Genomic DNA, 20,041 nt, shown 5'->3' with positions numbered 1-20,041 from the left:
TTTTTGTTCTATGAAAAATGCTAGAAAATTCTTTGAGGGCTGCCTATACACACACACACACAAATATACATATATACACATAACACACACATAAATTACAATAACTTTTGCAATAAAAATATGTACATGTATTTTTGTTAAGTCTATCCTAATCTGTGTCTATGTTTATTTACATCACATTTTATTTACATTCCCAATCCCAAGACTTTAGGCAGTTTACAATATATCATCAAAACCTATTACATTGATCAGCTACCAATACAATGTATAGAAGCTGACCACATAGTGTATATCCTGACTTTTTTCTAATATTGCAGAAAAAAAACCCAACCTCATATGCCTTGGTTATTTTTTATTATTTAAATAAACATAAACCCTTCTGAGTTGGGAAAAAAGGCAAAACAAAAACTAAAAGCAAAACAAACACAGAATATTTAACACAGAGGAGGAAAATAACTTCATTGAGGGTAAATTGCATATTCCAAGTATCAGGTAAAAGTTATGTGACCAGATGTTACATTTCCATCAGACAGAAAAAGAAACACCAAAGTGTTTATCTGGATTATCTGACGTGTAATTAAGGACTTTTTAAAAAGCATATAAAAGTAATATGCTTTGATTAGGTTTTATAACTTCCTGTTTAGCCCATCATTTCAATAGTGTTTTAAACTTTTACAAAATAAAGCTCCTTTACCATTTCCCCTTCTCCTAACTTTTCTGGTCAAGAACTAATCTACACATCCCATCAATGGATGTAACAACACTACCCTGCTACTCTATCCAAGTCATCTAGGATAATTACTCATAGTAAAGATAAATAGAAAAAGGAGTTAATATACAGATTGCCCTATTTTACATGTTTGCATCCAAGCTGTAAACATATGTCCTTCTGAACTGATCACTTTTACCCTCAGATACATACTTACAAAAAAAAGATCTTTTCGATATTAAAGGCATGTTATTCAAAACATTACAATGAAGGCAAAGAATTTTATCATTTCCATCTCAAAAAAAAAAAAAGATGGGCCTGGAACTACCTTCCATCTATCCTACCTACCCACCACCAGTCTTTTCTACATAGCAACGTCTTTCATTATCTACAGAGGAACTTAACCACTGAAATAATATTAATAAAAGTATTCTTCATCTCAAAGTAAACTGTCAAAGCCCAGAGAAGAAATATAGTTGATTTTAAGACAACAGTTCATTTGAAATCAGAATTCTTTAGCTTATGCTTATGTATTTAGATGCAGTCCTTGAATAACATGTGTACATTAATCAAGAGGTCCTTGGAAAATAAGTCTTATGTAGCCTTGTTCACCAGAAAGCTGATGTGCACAGAATGGGCATGCTGCATGAAAAGTATGGGTACCGTGAGGAAGAGGGATTTGGGACCAGTAGGCAGTTGTCTTTTCTGAGCACACGTGTCCACATGGGCTGAATGCGTGAGTTGGAGGCCCTGCATCCACATAAAATCCAGCCTCACATCCAAGCCAGAGAGGCACATATGGACCAACAGACCGGCACATTGGACATTCCCGATCCTTGCCATCTCTCTCTTCTTTATTCCCCCAGTTATGGTATCCGTGCACATGGCCACAGTTCAGATAAACCCAGGGTTGTTTTTCATCGACAACATCTTTCCTCTTCATACTGGGAAAGGCTAATGTGTTAAAGCCCACAGGGCACTGAGGCCGGGCTGCGTTGATTTCCTGCCTGAGAGCTTCCAGGTGCTTCACTGTTGGTGTGCGTGAAAGTCCTTCTGCTGTACGCCACAAAAGTGTGGCTCCACAGAGATCAATCAGTGAACCATCTTGGAGTTGGTTGGTTTCATTTTCAACCTGAAAGATTAATACAGAATTCATGAAATGTGCATAGTTTTTAATAAAATCAATCCTATTCCAAAATTCAAGTGATTTTGTTCTTACAGCCTTAGAAATGAATAGTGGATGTCTAATGTTGGAGAAACCAATGAAATAGCTAGAAACACTCTTTTTCCCTACAGAAATCTGCACTTAAGAAGGGAATAAATTGCATGTGTGACCCTCCATGAATGAAACTCATAAGCTTCTGTTCAGTAGTAGTGAATGTGCCAGCTATCACTTTAGCTCTGAATGGATTTCTTATTCCCATTTATTTGCCAGGAGTCTATTACAGGTAGTCCTTGTTTAAAGACCACAATTGAGACTGGGGTTTTGGTTGCTAAGGAAAGTGGTCATTAAGCAAATCTAACCTAATTCTATGACCTTTTGTGGTGGTCATTAAGTGAATCACCATGGCCATTAAGTGAACCACATGGTCGTTAAGTGAGTCACATGGTTCCCATTGACTTTGCCTGCCAGAAGCCAGCCATGAAGATCAAAAATGGTGATCACCTGACCACAGGATGCTGCAATGGTCATAAATGCAAACTGGTTGCCAAGCACCCAAATTGTGATCATGTGACCATTGGGCCATAATGTAAGTTGTAAGTTGTTTTTTTCAGTACCATCGTAAGTCTGAACCATCACTAAACAAATGGTCATTGAGTGAGGACTACCTGTATGTGATTATAGCAGTATACAACATTGATAAGTAAGTAGATTCCTTTTAGACATGAAAAGTAGAGTCTTGTCAACTCAGTCCAGCTGCTGGCTTGAACAGGCAGAACGGGACAAAGTTCTATCTGCAATCTAGCTTTTCATATTCAGCAAGCCATCATTCCAGATCACAGGTAAAATGGGACCCTCTGGCCTGTCCAGGCAGAGTAGTACCAAGTTCTTGCAAGGCTCTGGCTTGAGCACCACATGGAGGAGTAGAAACTCCCATGACCAATAATCCAGTTTGGGAGGACGGCACTGCACAAAGCTGGAGGGTGAGGTAAAACAACAGTATGCTAAAAGCTGAAATAAATTCTAAATTATGCTTTTTGATTCAGGCAGCCTTCTAGTACACAAGGAAAAAAGGAGAAGGGGAAGAGCAGCGGCGACGAGCCACAGGTGCAATTCTCACCCCCCAATGCATTTTACATTTCTTATCTACCCCTGCCCCCACCTCAACTTTGCCTGGGATCTTGATACTCCATGCAAGACAGCAACGCCCTTCTTGTAACACTGTGCTCCTGGGGTCCTGAGGGGTGTGTCAGCAAAAGGTGAAGGCTTCTGGGGATTCTCTGCAAGTAAGCATGCTACACTGCCTCCATTTCCAGAATCCACCATCTTCCAATTGCCCATCCTTTCCCCTGGAGCCACCACTGCCCTTCATCACCATTATGCTGGATGCACCTGTACCCTTTACCTCCCAGCACCAAAAAAAAAAAGTGGAAAAGAAAGTGCCTTTGCCCGCTGCAGAGTGCCAGCACCTGCAGAGTCCAAGGCAGGCATTTCTCCACACAAATCAGCAAGAATGCAATACACCTCTCCTTTGTGCAAATCCCACTGAGCCAACAGGAAAAAGGCAAAGTAACCCTTCCCACCCCAACTAAGCACTCCTCACAGCACAGTCTTGCAACTCCCTGCGCTGAACCAGTAAAGAGGGAGGCTTGTCAGCATACCTGGAACCATGTATTTATGATCCAGCTTTGTATGGCTAGATTGCAAAAGCCTCCCCCACCCCACCAATTTGCTCATAACTCCCAGGGAGTCACCATGTACTGCTTGAAAACCTCTGTCCTCACGCTTACCATTTTGCCCCTCTGCTGAGCAGATCTTGTTTCGCGAAGACTGAACACGTTCCCACATACAGATATCTCCCTCCACACCCCTGGCTTGGAGTCCTCAGTGAACCCATTCCGTGGATGCATAACAAGGACTCCATTTGTGGTTAGCCCATCCATTTGTCCATCAGGTGTTTTCCACTTGGCAGCTTTTTCCTAGAGGGAGATAACAAATGACTAAAAACTGCTTCCTGGTTATTAATACTTTGGCAGTTCTGCTGGAAAGCAAATTGAAATGTTACATTGGCCTTGAGCTCCTTACCCCTAGGAAAATATTTTTGGAGGAATCAAAGCCGGCAGCATATATCCTTGCCGTGAAAGGAGGATTCCGTTCACATATTATCCTGCAGGCAAACCTTGAGATGGTACTCTGAACGGACTGAGTCTCTGAATTGCTCTGGCTTCCAGGAACAGTATCTGTCACTACAAAATCTATAGGACTTTCTGTCGATCTGCCAATCTAGCAAAAATAAAATGAATTTAGATTTGGTTATTATTTAAAGTATTTATATCAAGCCAAAATTTAATCTCTTACATACATATAGACATACATCTCAAGCGTTCAGTCTTGCCTGGATCAGTGACTGTTTGGTTCCCAAAACTACCCATCTGTTGTTTTAGCACTATGGACCAGTTAAAAGAATGCAAAAAATTATTATTTCATCCAGTATTCATCTGAGACTTCTTTCCTGCCTTTGGGCAAAAAGTAAAGTTGATAAGACTTTTATCTTTTCTTTTGCAGCAGGACTGGGTGAGGTGATTATGTTCATCAAATGTCTAATCAAATCATTATTGCATTTATTTACAGACTTTATGTACATCTCCATTCCTAAAAGGGGTCTAAATGGTGTTTTTTGAGACCTCTGCTGTGTTTGGCTGAAAACTTTAAGCACTGTATTACCTTTTTAAAATATGCTAATGTCATCCAAGGCTAAGCCATAACAGTTAATTTCAGTTGCAAAACTCACTTCTTCAATATATGAAGGAACAAGATGAATGAACATGAACATAAACATGAAGAGTAATCTTTCTCAACCTGATACCCTCCAGATGTGTTGAACTACAACTTCCAGCCTACAGAGCATAGATCATCATGGGTGAGGACCGTGTGGGTTATAGTCTAACACAGTGGTGTCAAGCTCAAATACGAATGGGGGCCACTAAACTGTACACAAGGATCCCTGCAGGCCACATACTGACTTAGAAAACCACACTGGTTCGTTTTTTTTTATTAATACATTAACACATTAAAATCAGATAGGAACTAGATATAATTAATATGTAAAAAGGAAACATTATGTATTTGACTTTTTTTCAACATGTGTGTGTGTGTGTATATATCCCCACCACCCCACCCTAAGCTTCCTCCAACCTACTGCCAAACTATCTCACAAACCACCTCACCTCCTACTCCTACTTATCACCTCCTTGTAATGTTCCCTCTATTTTCTGATGTGCTGTACACAGGAAAAAAAAAATGGTTTTTTGCAGCTTTTCCCAAACCAAGTACAAACTTATGCACCACAATGTAAGAATATTTGTAAATTGTAAATACATGTAATAGTGACATGTTAAGATATTTATGTATTTCTTAGTTAAAGTATAGAAACTAGAAAGTATAATAGCATGTCACATACACGCTTGAAAGTTGTGTCTTCAAGTAATTTTGGACTCCTGGCAACTGCCCCCCTGCACTTTTCTTGGCAGCGCTTTTTGGAAGAGACTTGGCAGTTCTTTCCTCCTAGTGGCAAGAGAACTGACTGCCACAAGGCCATCCAGCTGGCTCTGTGCCCAAGGCAGGACTCAACTCACCATCTCCCGGTTTCTAGTCTGACACCTTAACCACTACACCAAACTGGCTCCACATGTACATGCTTAAAGATTATAATATAAACTCAGTAGTCACTGATAGCTGCACCCAATATTTTGTAAGCATTTAACCTTCCTTCCTTTCTTTCTTTGGAATTTGATATTGTAATGAAAGAAAAAAAAATGGAAAAAAGAAAGCAAAGCGTTACACACAAAGCATTTAGATCACCCCCTCTCGTTCTTCCCCACTCTTTCCTTCTTCTCTGGATGTATTCTGAAATTATTTAAACTTTAATTATTATTAATTTTAAAATTGATTTTTTAAATATAGTTGATTATGATCATTGTGCAGACTGAAACTCAACATATTAAGTATATCTTTTTGGAGGCAGGAGGAAAATAAATGTAACCTGTTTTGGAGGGAGGAGGGAAATTCAACTTTTTTTGGACAGAGGAGGAAAATGAATTCAACCTGTTTTGGAGAGATGGGTCCAGAGCAGGTCAGCTACCACTGCAAGGCTGCCTGCCTGCCTGCTGTGGAAAGAACACGAGCTTGCTGCCTAGCTTAACTGGAGCAGCAAGGACTGTTTGGCACTGCTGCAGTGAGGCTGAGAGGGAACTTCAATCACATGGAGCTCTTGGTCAGTCTGTGCCATGGCAGCACCAGCAATCCTTGCTGCTCCAGTTAAGCTGAGGCAGCGAACTTGTGCAGGATTCCAGGCTCACAACGCACTTTATAAAAAATGTTTTATGGCTGCTGGTGACTAAACTTATTTAGTTTTAAAATGTAATATTATCTATGTCTCACTGTATTTTTATTTGCTTCTGTTAAATATTTCCCAAATGCATTTTAATCTGGCTTGGGCCACACTCAAGAGTGTGGTGGGCTGCATGTGGCCTTTGAGCCACAGGGTTGACACCTCTGGTCTAACACCCCACCTACAGATAGCCAAATTTGGTATATCTGGAGTTATTAAAACCACCACTGTTCTTTGGATAGTATACAGCGGGAACATATGTGAGTTATGTAATGCAAAGTAAACACAAACAGCCTTCTTTTTTTCTGACTGAAAACAATAGCTTAACTTATTGCTCTTGGCTAAAATCCAGAAAAACTCCATTTGATAAGGGAACTGGCACTTTCCAAACCAAAATGTCATTGCCTTTGAGGGGACATCACAAGAATGAAACAAAGCAGGACTTACTTCAGTGCAACTAATTCCATTCTTGTGAGTTACAAAGATACTTGTGTCCTTGTTCCATTGTTAGTGTTGTTTCCAATAGTTGTCTAAATAGTCTAACTTAATTACTTAATAACTTGGAAGGAGCAAGGGCACAATTTTTTTCTGTAATTCACAAGGACTGAATTCGCTACACTCTTTGTAAACTGTTACCTTTCACTTTCTCAACCAACTTCCCCCAAAAGGAGAAGTTGGAAATATTCAGATGATCCAGTTAGAACCATTTAGGCAACACCTGTTAGAACCAACACTTTCTAAATGTTGCTTTTACAATTAGAGCCAGTTTGGTCTAGTGGTTAAGGCACCAAGCTAAAATCCAGGAGACTGTGAGTTCTAGTCCTGCCTTAGGCACAAAAGCCAGCTGGGTGACCCTAGGCCAGTCACTCTTCCTCAGCCCAACTCACCTCACAGGGTTGTTGTTCTGGGGAAAATAGGAGGAGGAAGGAGTATTAGGCATGTTCGCTGCCTTGAGTTATTTCTAAAAATAATAAAGGCGAGATTAAAAAAATCTAAAAAAAATAAGTGGCAGCATCTTTCTCTTCATTTCCATTCCAAAGTTTTTAAGATGGTACTTATACCTGACCTGTTAAAAGGCATCAAAGGTTAAGAGCTTCCAGCTGTTGATCCAGCTTGCAAGAATCAAGATGAAGTGTTTCACTTGCTCCCTTCTCTCACATGCCTATCTGAAGAGGCAGTGAAGCTTTGGCTAAGTTCTCTGCTATGAAATTTTAAGCTCTTATTGCACAGCCTCTGTTGGTATGTCTGTCAGGCGGGCAGCCTCAGCAATACAATCAGAAACATCCAAGTGGAAATCTGTTTTTAGTCAATATGTTGCTTTGGCCTGTATTACATGACTTGCTTACACTGCTCAAGCTCCTAATACATCAAAAAGGACTATGCTGAGGCAAAAGCAAAGCTAAAATGCCTCTTCCTGTTATGCTGGTATTCTATATGCAAGAAAATGTTTATCAGCTTATACTTTAGATTACATGGTATATTCTCTTAGGTTTCTGGTTCAGCAGTGTACTTCAAAACTTTTTGCTGAGCACAAGAAAATTTATTTTAACATTCTTAGCAGGTAGCCAACTCCTAAGTAACTTATCTTTATTTTTTTTGCCTTTTACAGTTGACAGAATTAGCTGCCTTTGCAGATTCTTGCCATGATAGGACGAACAGTCTAAGCTGATCCTGTACTTTACTGAAACACAGCTAATTTTCTGGAAACTGGTTTTAATAGAATGTTTGTATCAATGTAAGTTGTGAGATCTGGGAAAGTCCAAGGCAGAATTTTACCAAAGAAAAAGCACTCAAAAGAGAATTCCTAGAAAGCATATAATAATAAAGAATCCAAAAAAAACAACATAGATGAGGAGTGTATTATGGTCCTAGTGAAAACTATTAATCAAATTTTAATCAGAGGTAAGATTTATCCAAGTCAGGAACTAGAACAAAACTGGAGTATAACATTTAAAGTCTAGTGTTTTTTTCAAGAGATGACCAATGTATATGGTATATGGTATACAGAGATGACCAAGGCAACAAGTTGCTTACTTTATGCATGGCAAAAGATTACTTGTAAATTGAGTACCTTAATAGAGGCCTAGAATGACAAGGAAGGAACAGACTGGTCAAACAACAGAACTTTCAGAAAATGTTTACTGGATGGACGTCTATAACAAAAACGAACAGGAAGTGCTTCCTTCCTGTTTCTACCAGCCATCCCTAACCCCAAGGTCACCAGACCCCTTTGAGTCCAGTTCAGGGATATACAGTGGTGGATGTTACCAGCATACAGTGTTGATGGCCTGGACAATGAAGTAAAACTCTTTACTTCCTATTGGTACAACCGCAATTTCATGTTTCCAACATAAATTTATGCAATTGTATCCATATTATTCTAACATAAATATCTGCAATTCTTTATATACCTGAAACATATCTGTGTTGCTGTCGTGTGTATACTCCACCACCACTGTTTGAACTCGAGACAAAGTATAAGATATGCTGTGCTGGTCCTTGTTGCTTATTGCCTAGTGAAAAAAGGAAAAGAGGGGCTATTTCAATAATATAAAACAGTGAAATATATTGATTAATAAAACATTACAACAGAGTACAATCCTATTAGGGGAAATAATTCATGATTGGGCAAATAATGGAATTAGAAAATTTACTCCTATCTCATTTTTCTACTTCCCCTACTTAAGTAAGATACACCTGAATATATTATTTTAGCCTATTTGAAGAATCTACTAAAATCCTACAATTACTATAAAAGTCCTACGATACATGGCTCAAACTGTGGTATTTAAGAACGTGCACAAACAGGCAGCTGACAGTTTCAAGGAACAAAGCCTTTAAAGAGCGTCTTCTCCCACTGCTAACGCTCAGCTTTTTGTGGCTGTTCCTTTGTAATGCAACAAAACCAGTGATTCTTCGCATGACTCTCCCCCCACCCCCCGACTTTCCCATCATAAAGGCAGCTGCTCTTCTGAGCAACACTGCTGACTAAAGCCACCTAGCCTAAATATGTTGGTCCCTCCCCATTCTCATGCTGTGAACCAGTCACTCCCAAAATGATGCCCTGCAATGACTACCACCACTCTCACTCCTGCCACATGGCCACTGGCTGTGGCATTATTCATTGCAAAGAAGACTTGGATGCATATTCTGCCTGTCCAATTCCTCCCTTACTCTATCCTGTGCCTCTGTGAAATTGAAGGCTGTCTTTCTGAGGGGTAGGTTTTACAAGGATTTGCAGTCCTTAATAGATAGACCGCCTGGTTGTTCCGACCAATGGTATTTAGAATTTTTCCTGAAAGATAAGTGCCCTGAAATCATTTATACAAAGCTAAATTCTGTGTCCAAGCCATAAGGCTTCACTATGGTCAGACCCAACAACAGAAGTAGGTAATTTACGTAATGAAATTTTGTTGTATTCACAGATTGCATTTGGTTCTTTTAACTTTTATTATTTGGTCTTGGACTGTAGGTTCATTCATTTGTCCCTTACTGTGTATATTGTATTGCTTGGTCATGTTGAAGCAGTGTACCCGGGCAACTTGCTTTCATGATAAGTAGGAACAGTATACCTATTTCAGACCAAAAACACAGATTTTGCTCAAATGCCTTATATGTTACAGAAACCAGCTGAGGCTTTCATACTTGTATTTATTAACAGGCAATTTAATGCATGATTACATTGATTTGATGCCATTTGATTAGATTCCTATTTGTAACTTTGCATATAAAAGGAAGCAACATATAAATGCAAAGGCTCATACAATGGCTGGGAAGGTAATAGTTCTTTACTTTAGGTTGCTTGCATATTTTTAAAGCAGGCCAGTCGTGGGATATAGATTTCAAATAGGCAGGTTTGCTACCTATCCAAAAATGCTACTAGTTTTTGATTCCCACTCACTTCTGGCATGCCAAGCACATCTTGGCTATTTTGAAGTACTGACAGCCCAAAGCGAAGAGTTCGGACTTCTGCATCATCACCTTTGATTATGCTGATTCTGAATCTCTATTGTGTTCTGAGAAGCCCATCCTGGTTCATATACTGCACCAAACTGTAATGTGATGGGTACTTATTTTTACACTTAGTGTAATGTGCAAAGCCATCCAAGACTCACAGCTTGCAAATCACAGATGAGTCTACAATGTAGCTTAATGTATGTACAAACTCAGTATGGATGCAATTCTCATGTACAAATTCCCTGTATGGCCCAAACAACCTACATATGCTAGCTTGTATTGATATCTCAAAGGCACCAAAGTGAGGAAAGCTGATGAAGGGCAGGAAGACTCAGATTCCAAATTGCTTGGGGAAGCAGGTCTTCTAGAAGCATGCAAGGTAGCACATATACTTTTGGAAAAAAGGGAAGATAAGCCCCCTGAAGGCCCCGTTAGCAGGATCATGAAATAAATTAAAATGAACATGTTTTATGCAACTATGGAGGAAATGCTGTGGCATTACCCTCTCCAAATATAGCTCTGTGATATAAACAAAGGAAAAAGAATCACAAGCATGTTGCATACAAGTTACTTTTGTTCTTGTGCTTTGAGTTCCAGCCCTTTCAGAAACTGCTATAGAGATTATTTCCCAGACCAGAACCATATGCAAAGCTTGCATCTGAAATTAATATCACTGGCCTCCTGTTGTGCTTGCTGAAACTCTGAACTTACTGATGCTAATTAAGTGCAGGTGTGTCACTTCACAACAATAAACTGCACAGAAACTTTTTTAAAAAAATGCATGACTGATGTATCCAAGAAAACAGACCCAACTGGTCCCACTTGATGTTTTACAACAGAACACATGTTGCTATGAGATAAGCCGATTAGTCATGGCTACTGTTAGCCATATGTTGGCCTAGACACTCTGAATGATTAAGATGCTCAGGGCGTTCAAGTGTCACAAAAAATGAGACACAAAAAGATGACAATGAGACACAGAACATAATGAGTCAACAATACCTCCATCCCTGCCTCTCAGCACATTGGGGTAAAGAGGAGGGTTTTTTTTAAAGTTAAACAGCTTTTTTAATGCAAGCTTATATCCTGTGGTGATTAATACATTACTTAGACAAGAAGGGTGCTATTATGAAACAAAGACAATGGAAATTTACTCAAAACAGAGAAAGAGCTACCACAGCAGATTTGGCTATCTGATAGCTTCAGCTATATGACATGGGCTTGGGTGTAAGGGAGGTGTCTTGATTCATCTACAGCTGGTCAGATGCCACCATGAGCTCAAGCTGCAGATGCAAAGATGCAGTAAGAAGTTACGAGTCTTTTGCCAGTAGAAGCGCCTCCTTTAGCAAATGACACTGAGCTTTCTTTGAGGAATTGCCCATCCAGAATGTCTTCTCCTCTACCACTGATACCAACATGGCTAATGCTATTGTATTAATACCAGGATAAAAATTACTTACACCCTGGTACTGTAAGGTATTGTTTAGTTCAGCCTTCTGCAGTCTGGCATTCTCCAAATTATGGAAGTTGAAACAAAACCGATGTGGAAGGGCCAAGTTGTGGAAGATGTGTACATGCTTTCAGTCTGTATTCACTGGGATATTGTTTGAGCTCCATTATAATGTACCACATATAAGCATATATGCCAATTTTATGTTGCCCTGAAATCTTAGGATGGTGAGCAGGCCAAAAACACTTAGCGTAAATAAATAAAAAACAAAATAAAGGAATAAAATTATCTGGGGAATATGACACAAATCTTTACTTATTTTAAGCATCTCCTGTCCAAAATAATAATCTTCAACACTGATTCAGCAACCAAAGCTAATCCAAATAAGCCTTCCAATATGCAAAAGTTACTTCTGAGTACAAACAATATGACTTTTACATACTGTAACTAATGTATATGAAGTTTTTTTCATAATGACAGGGGCAATTTCCTCTTATCTACATATGGAATAATCCTAATTACTGAACTATTCAGGTTTGCCTTCTCCTCTGTAATAGTATGTTGGAATTGGATATGATTATATTTACTACCAATACTGGCCATCCAAGACTTACACACTTCTCCTCCCTTCCCTATCCATCTGCACTCTGGCATCCCTAATGTGATATTTAAACATGGCATGCAAAACCTAAACTGCTTAAAATACGGTTTATTGCAAGAAGTTATCTTCATAAACCATGGCTTAAATTGTTTAAGCACTGCTTTTGAGGTTGAGCAGTATGAGAAACCGTAATCAACAAAAGCCAAACTGCTCTTCATGAAGAAAAGGAAGCAAAGAGATGGGCAGGATTAGGCACAAGCTAATCATGATAAACCAGAGGTTACAGTAAAATTCAAATGCAATCTGTACTTAGTGAATGGTTAAAAATGGATTACTTGCTACTAGCATTCCAAAAGTTGGATCATGGTCTGCCTATCAACCCCAACATCAACCCCAAAGGACTGAGAGAACTGTTTAAGATAACTGTGAGGCACTAGATTGCCTAGCTCTGGTCTCTGAGCTTTCCTAAGAGTAAACTGTTTTTCTCCAATTATCTCTGCCTATTCTATAAGATTAGGCAGGGTAAGCATGGTCTGTGTCCCACTAATTAAAAGAGCACTATCTCCTGATCACAGAGCTGAACTTTATCTGTTGCTGCCTTTGCCCTCTGGAATACAGGCTCCTGCCAGTTCATCTGGCCCTAACTTCGCCACCTTTTAGAAAAGTTCTAAAAACCTGGTTTTTCAAAGAGGCCAGAGTGATCGCGGATCCCAAATGGTGGAAGCTGGATGACTGGTGTTTAAGTGTACCTTTTCTCCAATACACTGTACTTCCCTATGTGAAAATCTCTCTCTCTCTCTCTCTCTCTGGAGTTATGAGGCTATTGATAAAATTATTATCAATGCTATTAAGGAAATTTTCCATTCTTTTGAAGAAAAAAGTTTTTAAGACCCATGTGGCTAATAGTGACGTGTCAAGATCTACAACTTATAAACTCTCCAGTGAAATCTGAGACTCATAGTCCCAAAACATCTGGTCAAGTTGTGATAGAGGCATTAAGTTACTGTTGCAAGATCCTTCCGTTCAAAGTCAGACCATAGCTGGTGCAGCAGTTGAAACTGGGCAAAGGGCACCCTGACCACAGCCACCTGCCCACCCAGATGAACTTCCATCAGACCCAGGCAGATGCTTGCCGCTGCCACAGCCACTCTTCTGGATCTCAGCCCTCTTCCACCTAGGTGGTACTTTCATTCTTCCAGCAATGAAAGTCTTCTTGTCCCACCAATAGCAGAACAGCCTGTGGAGTTTGTTGCTGTCATGATGGAGAACCTCATCCAAAGGTTAAGCTCTTCCCAGCTCTTCATCGTAGGCTACCTCCCAGCTCCAGCCTTGGAGCTATTGATAGTAACAGTTCTTTTTATTACTGTTTTCATTCTCCATGCTACCAACATCCAGTCCAAACATCCTAACGTTAATTTCTGTTAACTCTATAAATTAACTCTCTGCGCTTACCAATTATATAGCCATGTATCCTTCACCATCTGACCACAACAACTTCCCCCCAACCAACCACCCACTATCAGCTTCAACATAATCCCTGCCTGTCATCTTAACACACACACACACCCCTCCATTGATTGAAGTTGCTTTCAATTTACAGTGGTATATCAAGAAATAAGGTCTGCTACTGCTGATGATAGCTCATTAATCAAGCTTACCTTTGCTGCCTGAGGTGTACAGGCAATATGCACTGTACTAGGTTTCACCCCATTTGCTTTAGGTCTTTTAAATAAAGCAAACCTGCTTTTTCTTCTTCCTCTATCTCCATTTGGCAGGGAGCCATTATATCTGCAGAACAGTGCAGGAAGAATTAAAGAGATGGGAGGATTATTTGGTGGTGATGGCTCTGAATTAATGTGTACATAATTCCATAATGTTGCAGAATTGAAGATTTTAGAAATAAAGTATGACTTGCTAAATGTTTTAAAATATTGCTGTGATACACATGATACTTTTTTGAATATGCTGGAGAACTATGCCTATAAGAAAACACAAGGGTTATAAGAACATGTATCTCTAAAGGACCTGGAGAACCAAGCATACAACTACAACAAACTACAAAACGACAGAGGTTACTCCAGATGCATTTAAGGGCCGAGTAGGAAAATGATACATCACTCTGTATTGCAGAATTGCAACCATATATTTTCCTATTTAGCATATTATAAAATATTTGCTAAAAGCTGTGTCAGAAATACATTATTTTGATGGTTCATGTCCAGTGATGTTATTCTAAAAAACCCTGCACCAATCAAAGCTTTTCAGGTTATACGCTTTACAGGAGTTTTTTTTTTTAAATCCACTAAATATGAAGTGTTATGCATTCCTAAGATTTATCACAAACAGGTTTAGGTATATGAATGCAGATATAACGTATTTGCCTAATTTAATAGGAATGCCACACCATTTCATTTAGTTTTCATTCATTATATATCCTGTATAATTTGTAGCATGGGAAAAACTGAGCCCTTGTTTTGTTTTACCTTTATTTTAAGAATAAATCCTCTCCCTTGCTGACAAGTAGTTTAGCCATAATCCATTGTATTAATAATATACAAATGGTATAAACACCATTCTAAAGTTAAGCCCTAATGATTTCATGGGGGAAAAGAAATTAAACCCTGCACTCAACTTTCTCGTAGTGAAATTTGATGGAGCTTCAAAATCTTTGGCTGGATCACATCCAACTCAAAAGACTCTGTGGATATGATCTAACTCTGATTCCTGTGATGCTAATGTTGGAATGGTTTTAGTCTGAAATCAGAATGCTAGAAAAAATTGCATAGCAAGGAACTGCCGTGTTTCAGAATTCGTTAGAGAGAGTCACACTGCAAGGCAACAAGAAAGACTACAAAAATAACTTTGGTTTGCAGGATTAACTAAAACTGCTGTTTTAGAGGTTCTAATGTCAGTGCCAGACACTTACCCCAACACAATCAGTTCACCATACTTCACTGGTGCTTTTGATGGATGATTTTCTTGATCAGGAGAAAACATGAGCCTAGCTAGATCCTTTTTCTCAAATTCCACTTCTCTAATCAAGAACCTTGGCACACTTTTGTCATTTCCTAAACAAAAAGAAAGAAGTATGACAGAGAATGCCACATCCTAGATGCTAGTAGATCTGAACACAATCCATAAGCTAATATGGCCTGTACATATTTCAGCAGATTCCTAAACTATTTTGTGCTTTTAAAGAAGTTAGAAGTGCCTTTGTCATAATGTTATCACTTGCTAGATACAGAGATCACACTATATATATAGCTGGAATGACAACTCCTCCTAATTTGTTTCGGGGGGGGGGAAGGGTTGAATTATATTCAATGAGTAAGTTAAAAAAATATGTCAATTGAGAAGCAAAAGCAGTTTTAACTTCTTTCCAAACAGTGCAGAACAAAGTTTCCCTTTCACATCCACTGCCTACCAGCTTTCACTACCGTGGAGGACCGAACATGCAACAAACAAGCATGAATTCATATGCATTTTTCTGCTCTCATGAATTTAGAACTTGTTCTTTAAACCACAATATTAAGTTTGAATAAGCATTTTTGCTCTAAGGCTAAATTCTTTGCACAGTAGAAGAGGGCAAAAGGAGGGAAGTCTTTTGACATAAATGTATGCAACCTGATTCACACGTGTGGTCACAGATTTATATCTCATCTTTCTTCCAAAAGTTTTACAACTGATGTGTCTCAAGTCAGTCCAAGCTTGAATTGTTACAATCTGTTTTACTGATAGCTCAAAGAAAGAAGCAAACATTTTAGCCATTATTTTATCATATGGATGGATACATACCTGCAAATTGTATTGCACATGACTTTCTATGTCCATGAACGATCAAGACTCCCCAGTTGTTTTAAAATCAGATCTGTACGCTTAGCCATTAGAACAGCAGGTTATAGTTATACAGCCTCACTGCTACATACCATAGTGCCCTCAAAGTGGTAAAGTCAACAAATTAGGACCCAGAGAATGACCACTGTTGCAAAAGCAAACTACATCAAAATTGTCATGAAAGTGCCACTCATTTTCTAAAATTTTCAGAGTGGAATGGGGAAGGGAACCCTCATTAATCCCATACAGGAGAAATGCCTCTGGACATCTTGCTTAGACGTGCATGTATCCAAATTAAAATCTTTATTATATCTACATTTGTATATTCAGTACAACTAGATCCATGCTATAAAGATTCTGTTAGCTAAGACTAGCCTAAATCAGAATACCTTCTTAGTGAAATGTTGAAAGGCTGCTGAAAAGATGTTCTAAAACTTAATAGAGGTACAAAGTACTAAGATGCTGTAATTTCCCAGATCAGTTGAAGTCTTTTCCAGAAGATACGGTGGAAATACCATTTAACAGATCATATACTGACTATCTGGAAGCACAGTTTCAATTATTATCTAAATTGATCTAAACATTTTAATAATATGTTCCATGCTACTGAAACTTTAAGGATTGGCTCATTCCCCCAAGAATAGTACTTGTAGTACTACAATTAAGGCTTTCTTCACTTTGGGAGCACAAAAGTTAGGTATGCAAAGATGTAAAAAAAAAAGTCCCATGACTTGGTTTTGCTGACTAACTACATGCAAAGATGCTAACATTACACAGCTTTGAAAAAATGCTAGTAATCATTATATTCAAGCAGGAAAAAAGAGCTTAGTTTCTGAATCCAGCAAACTCCAGGCACACATGAATGAGTGGCTGGGAAGGAACCTATTGTAAATTTCCCCAATGCAGAGTCCTCTAGGTACGCCGAGCTTCAAATCCCATCATTTTCAGTCAGCACGGTCTCTGCATTAGTAAGGGTGTCAGTCCACTCCTACAGAAAGAGAACTACCAAGAATACAAACAGTACAATACACTCAAATGCTAAGATAGAAAGCAGCTCTGTATTTCTCATTCATGCAAATTCCCTCTTTAAATGGTTTGCCCGAGTGTCAGACATCTTTTTTCAGATATAATGGCTGTACTTGAACATACTGATAAACTACTCTGATCTCTACCTTTCAGCTTTAAAACAGAGAGGGTGGCGTGCAAAGCAGCAAAATCCTGTTACAGTAAGTTGTACTTCACTATTTCAAAGAAATCAGCATAGGAGCCTTCTGATAGGGTAAACCCATACTTAAGCCTCACCTATTCAGTTTCTAATATAATTTGTTCTAAATATTAAAGTTGGCCTTAACTTCAAGAATCTGGGCAAGTGATTAGGACAAAAAACTGTGTTTTAAGAAAAGCTAGAGAAACACTTCCAATTATGAAAGAGCAACAGCTGATCCTCTTCTGAGGAAACCACACACCATCATACATATTATATGTGTGGTTCTCAACTTCCCACGCACAGATTTTCAGAATTACACATATCTTTTTTGCACAGAGAGGCTATTTTAAAGCTGTCAGGATGATATTATCATCTACCAGTAAATTTTATTTTTATGTCAGAATAGTATGACTATGTAGTATGCTTCAATTCTACCCCCACCCCCAAAATTAACAATGTCTTTGAATATTCATATGTAATCAAGCCATTTCAGAGCTTTGCACAATATCTATAGAACAATTATTACAAAATGAGAGCAAGTTGCACAAGCACGACAAAGACTATGCTCTTACTGTAGGAACAACTCTCTCAAAGAAACCTAAAAGTTCTTTTGGATCTTGAGTCTGTCAAAGCCAGCTAAATGCTTCTAGAAAGATCAGAGGATATGAAGGCAACAGTCCTCCGTTGTTGTATTTGCCCAGTATCTGAGAATGCACACAATAATGGGATAGCCTAATCCTTTGCCCAGCTGATTCATTAAAGTTTGCATGTTGCATCTTAATATTACCCTCCTACTTACTTTCCTGAATAATGGTGGGTTCTTTGTAATTTTACAGAATAGTCCTGTTTTTCAAAATATATGAAGTATAACATTTATACTACAATATTTTCATAAACCACTGATAGCTTCCCAACATTCAGCTCTGCCTTTAGCTTAATGCCTATAGATATGTATCTTCCATGAAAGTGCTTAATAATTTAGAACCTACCTAGTGACACTTATGTCACAATGAATGACCTTACTATTCATTGCCAAAACATATAACCGCCCAGAGTCCCTCTTTTGGGGGAGATGGGTAGTAACAAAATTTGAATAATAAATAAAATAAATATTTCTTTTTGCATGAACCAAGTCTGGTAAATTTCAATTCATTAGTTTCAAAGATAAATGTGATAGGGAAATAAATTGCCCTATCAATCATAAACATCTTTTTCAGATAATGCTGATCAAATTTCAGTTCTTTAAGGACTGTCATGTGAATGTCATCCATATAATGGTATTAAGTTCTGAAGTTACCACTCAAAAAGCATCATTCTTTCATCTGATGTGTATGTGATCTTATGCATCACTAAATTTAGCCTCGTGCATTTCTATTCAGGAGTCAATCTTACTAAAGCAAGGGTTTTAATTTGCCCCTTGAAAACAATAGTTCAAATGTGGAATCGTCTGCAACAATAATTTATTGGAAATAATTAATTTAAGTTTCCTGACAATCTCCTTCAAAGAATAGTTACAACATCATACATCACCATGACAGAGCAGTAGGCACAGCATATTTTTCCACTGTTCCATTATTTTCCATGGTTTCCCCAGACCTTGGTTAAGGATGGTAATCAAACCCTTTTGGTTTTTTAGTATCCTTTTGACCTTTTTGTATTATAGGGTAGGTCTTCTGGTCAGTTGTATTCCCTTTCCTTTGATATATGTAGTTTTCTTTTAAATTCTTTTTTAATTGTAAGCTACCCAGAGTCACTGTGGAGTTGAATGGCCAAGAAATTGAAATAATTAAATTAAAATTCAGCTAAATACATACCATCCCTAAGAAATAATAAGGTGGGTGATGGAACAAGGCATGTTGTGATGATAGGATTTGAGAAAGTTAGATGTTATGGTGGGGAGAAACTGAACATGGAACTGCACTTAATTCTGGGATAAAAGAAAAGCTACAAAGCAAGTTGAGTAACATCGTATTTTACCCAGAGATTCATGTAACTTATTAAAGACAGACAACAAGGCACCCAACCATGCAAAGCTTGTACAGAGGATTTGTACAAGAATGGGAGGTAATTGCACATCATGATCACAGAATCATGAATCATACTCATATGTAAATATTGTGACTTTTTTGTTGTTGTTCAGTCATTAAGTCGTGTCCGACTCTTCGTGACCGCATGGACCATAGCACGCCAGGCCGTCCTGTATGATATCATATTTAGGTGAAGAATGCCAACAGATTTATCTATCATTTTTTCTTCATATGTTATATGCGTTTTCTAACGGATCTAGAAACATGAATTTGGTGTGACTCAATTTTTAGCAATACTACAAGAAGAGTCATGCGCTTCCTTTAAGCAATACAGTACTAAAGAATGCTAAGAGTGAATAGTAAGAATATTTAAACTGTTCATTTAAAGAAATCATGAAAAATTCTAAATATTCAAATTAGCAACACATTATAGACAATTATGACTTCAGTTTAATTAATTAATTGATTGATTGAATTTTTATACTGCCCATCTCAAAATGACTCTGGGTGGGGTTTTTTTTTTTTTTTTTTACTTATTTATTGCTTATTAATTTTACTTATTTAGGCTGAATCCAGACTTTCTCAAAATCAGAAGTACCCTCAAAATACATTTCAGTTATTTGTTTTTAAAAAGGGTAGCAAAGATATTTCTACTGCACTAAAATATCTCTCGTTATTTCTAGTTTCCCTGCTTCTTTTAGTGA

At 38.2% G+C, this 20,041-nt stretch overlaps 1 protein-coding gene across 1 annotated transcript in view; it reads right to left on the bottom strand.

The window, feature by feature from the left end:
• Window positions 1–337: 337 nt before the first annotated feature.
• Window positions 338–20,041, bottom strand: part of PELI1 (pellino E3 ubiquitin protein ligase 1) — a 62,217-nt gene continuing 42,513 nt past the window's right edge. The window contains exons 2-7 of the mRNA XM_063316820.1: window positions 15,196–15,337; window positions 13,928–14,057; window positions 8,673–8,774; window positions 3,957–4,154; window positions 3,662–3,850; window positions 338–1,841 (exon numbers count right to left, since the gene is read on the bottom strand). Coding sequence (XP_063172890.1) covers window positions 1,275–1,841; window positions 3,662–3,850; window positions 3,957–4,154; window positions 8,673–8,774; window positions 13,928–14,057; window positions 15,196–15,266 — 1,257 coding nt within the window. The 5' untranslated portion in view covers window positions 15,267–15,337 and the 3' untranslated portion in view covers window positions 338–1,274. The remainder of the gene's footprint in view (window positions 1,842–3,661; window positions 3,851–3,956; window positions 4,155–8,672; window positions 8,775–13,927; window positions 14,058–15,195; window positions 15,338–20,041) is intronic.

This window comes from Candoia aspera, chromosome 1 (genome assembly GCF_035149785.1).
Source record: "Candoia aspera isolate rCanAsp1 chromosome 1, rCanAsp1.hap2, whole genome shotgun sequence".
Classification (NCBI taxonomy): Eukaryota; Metazoa; Chordata; class Lepidosauria; order Squamata; family Boidae; genus Candoia; species Candoia aspera.
The sequence above is the reverse complement of the archived record's forward strand: the minus strand, read 5'-3'. Positions and strand labels throughout refer to the sequence as shown.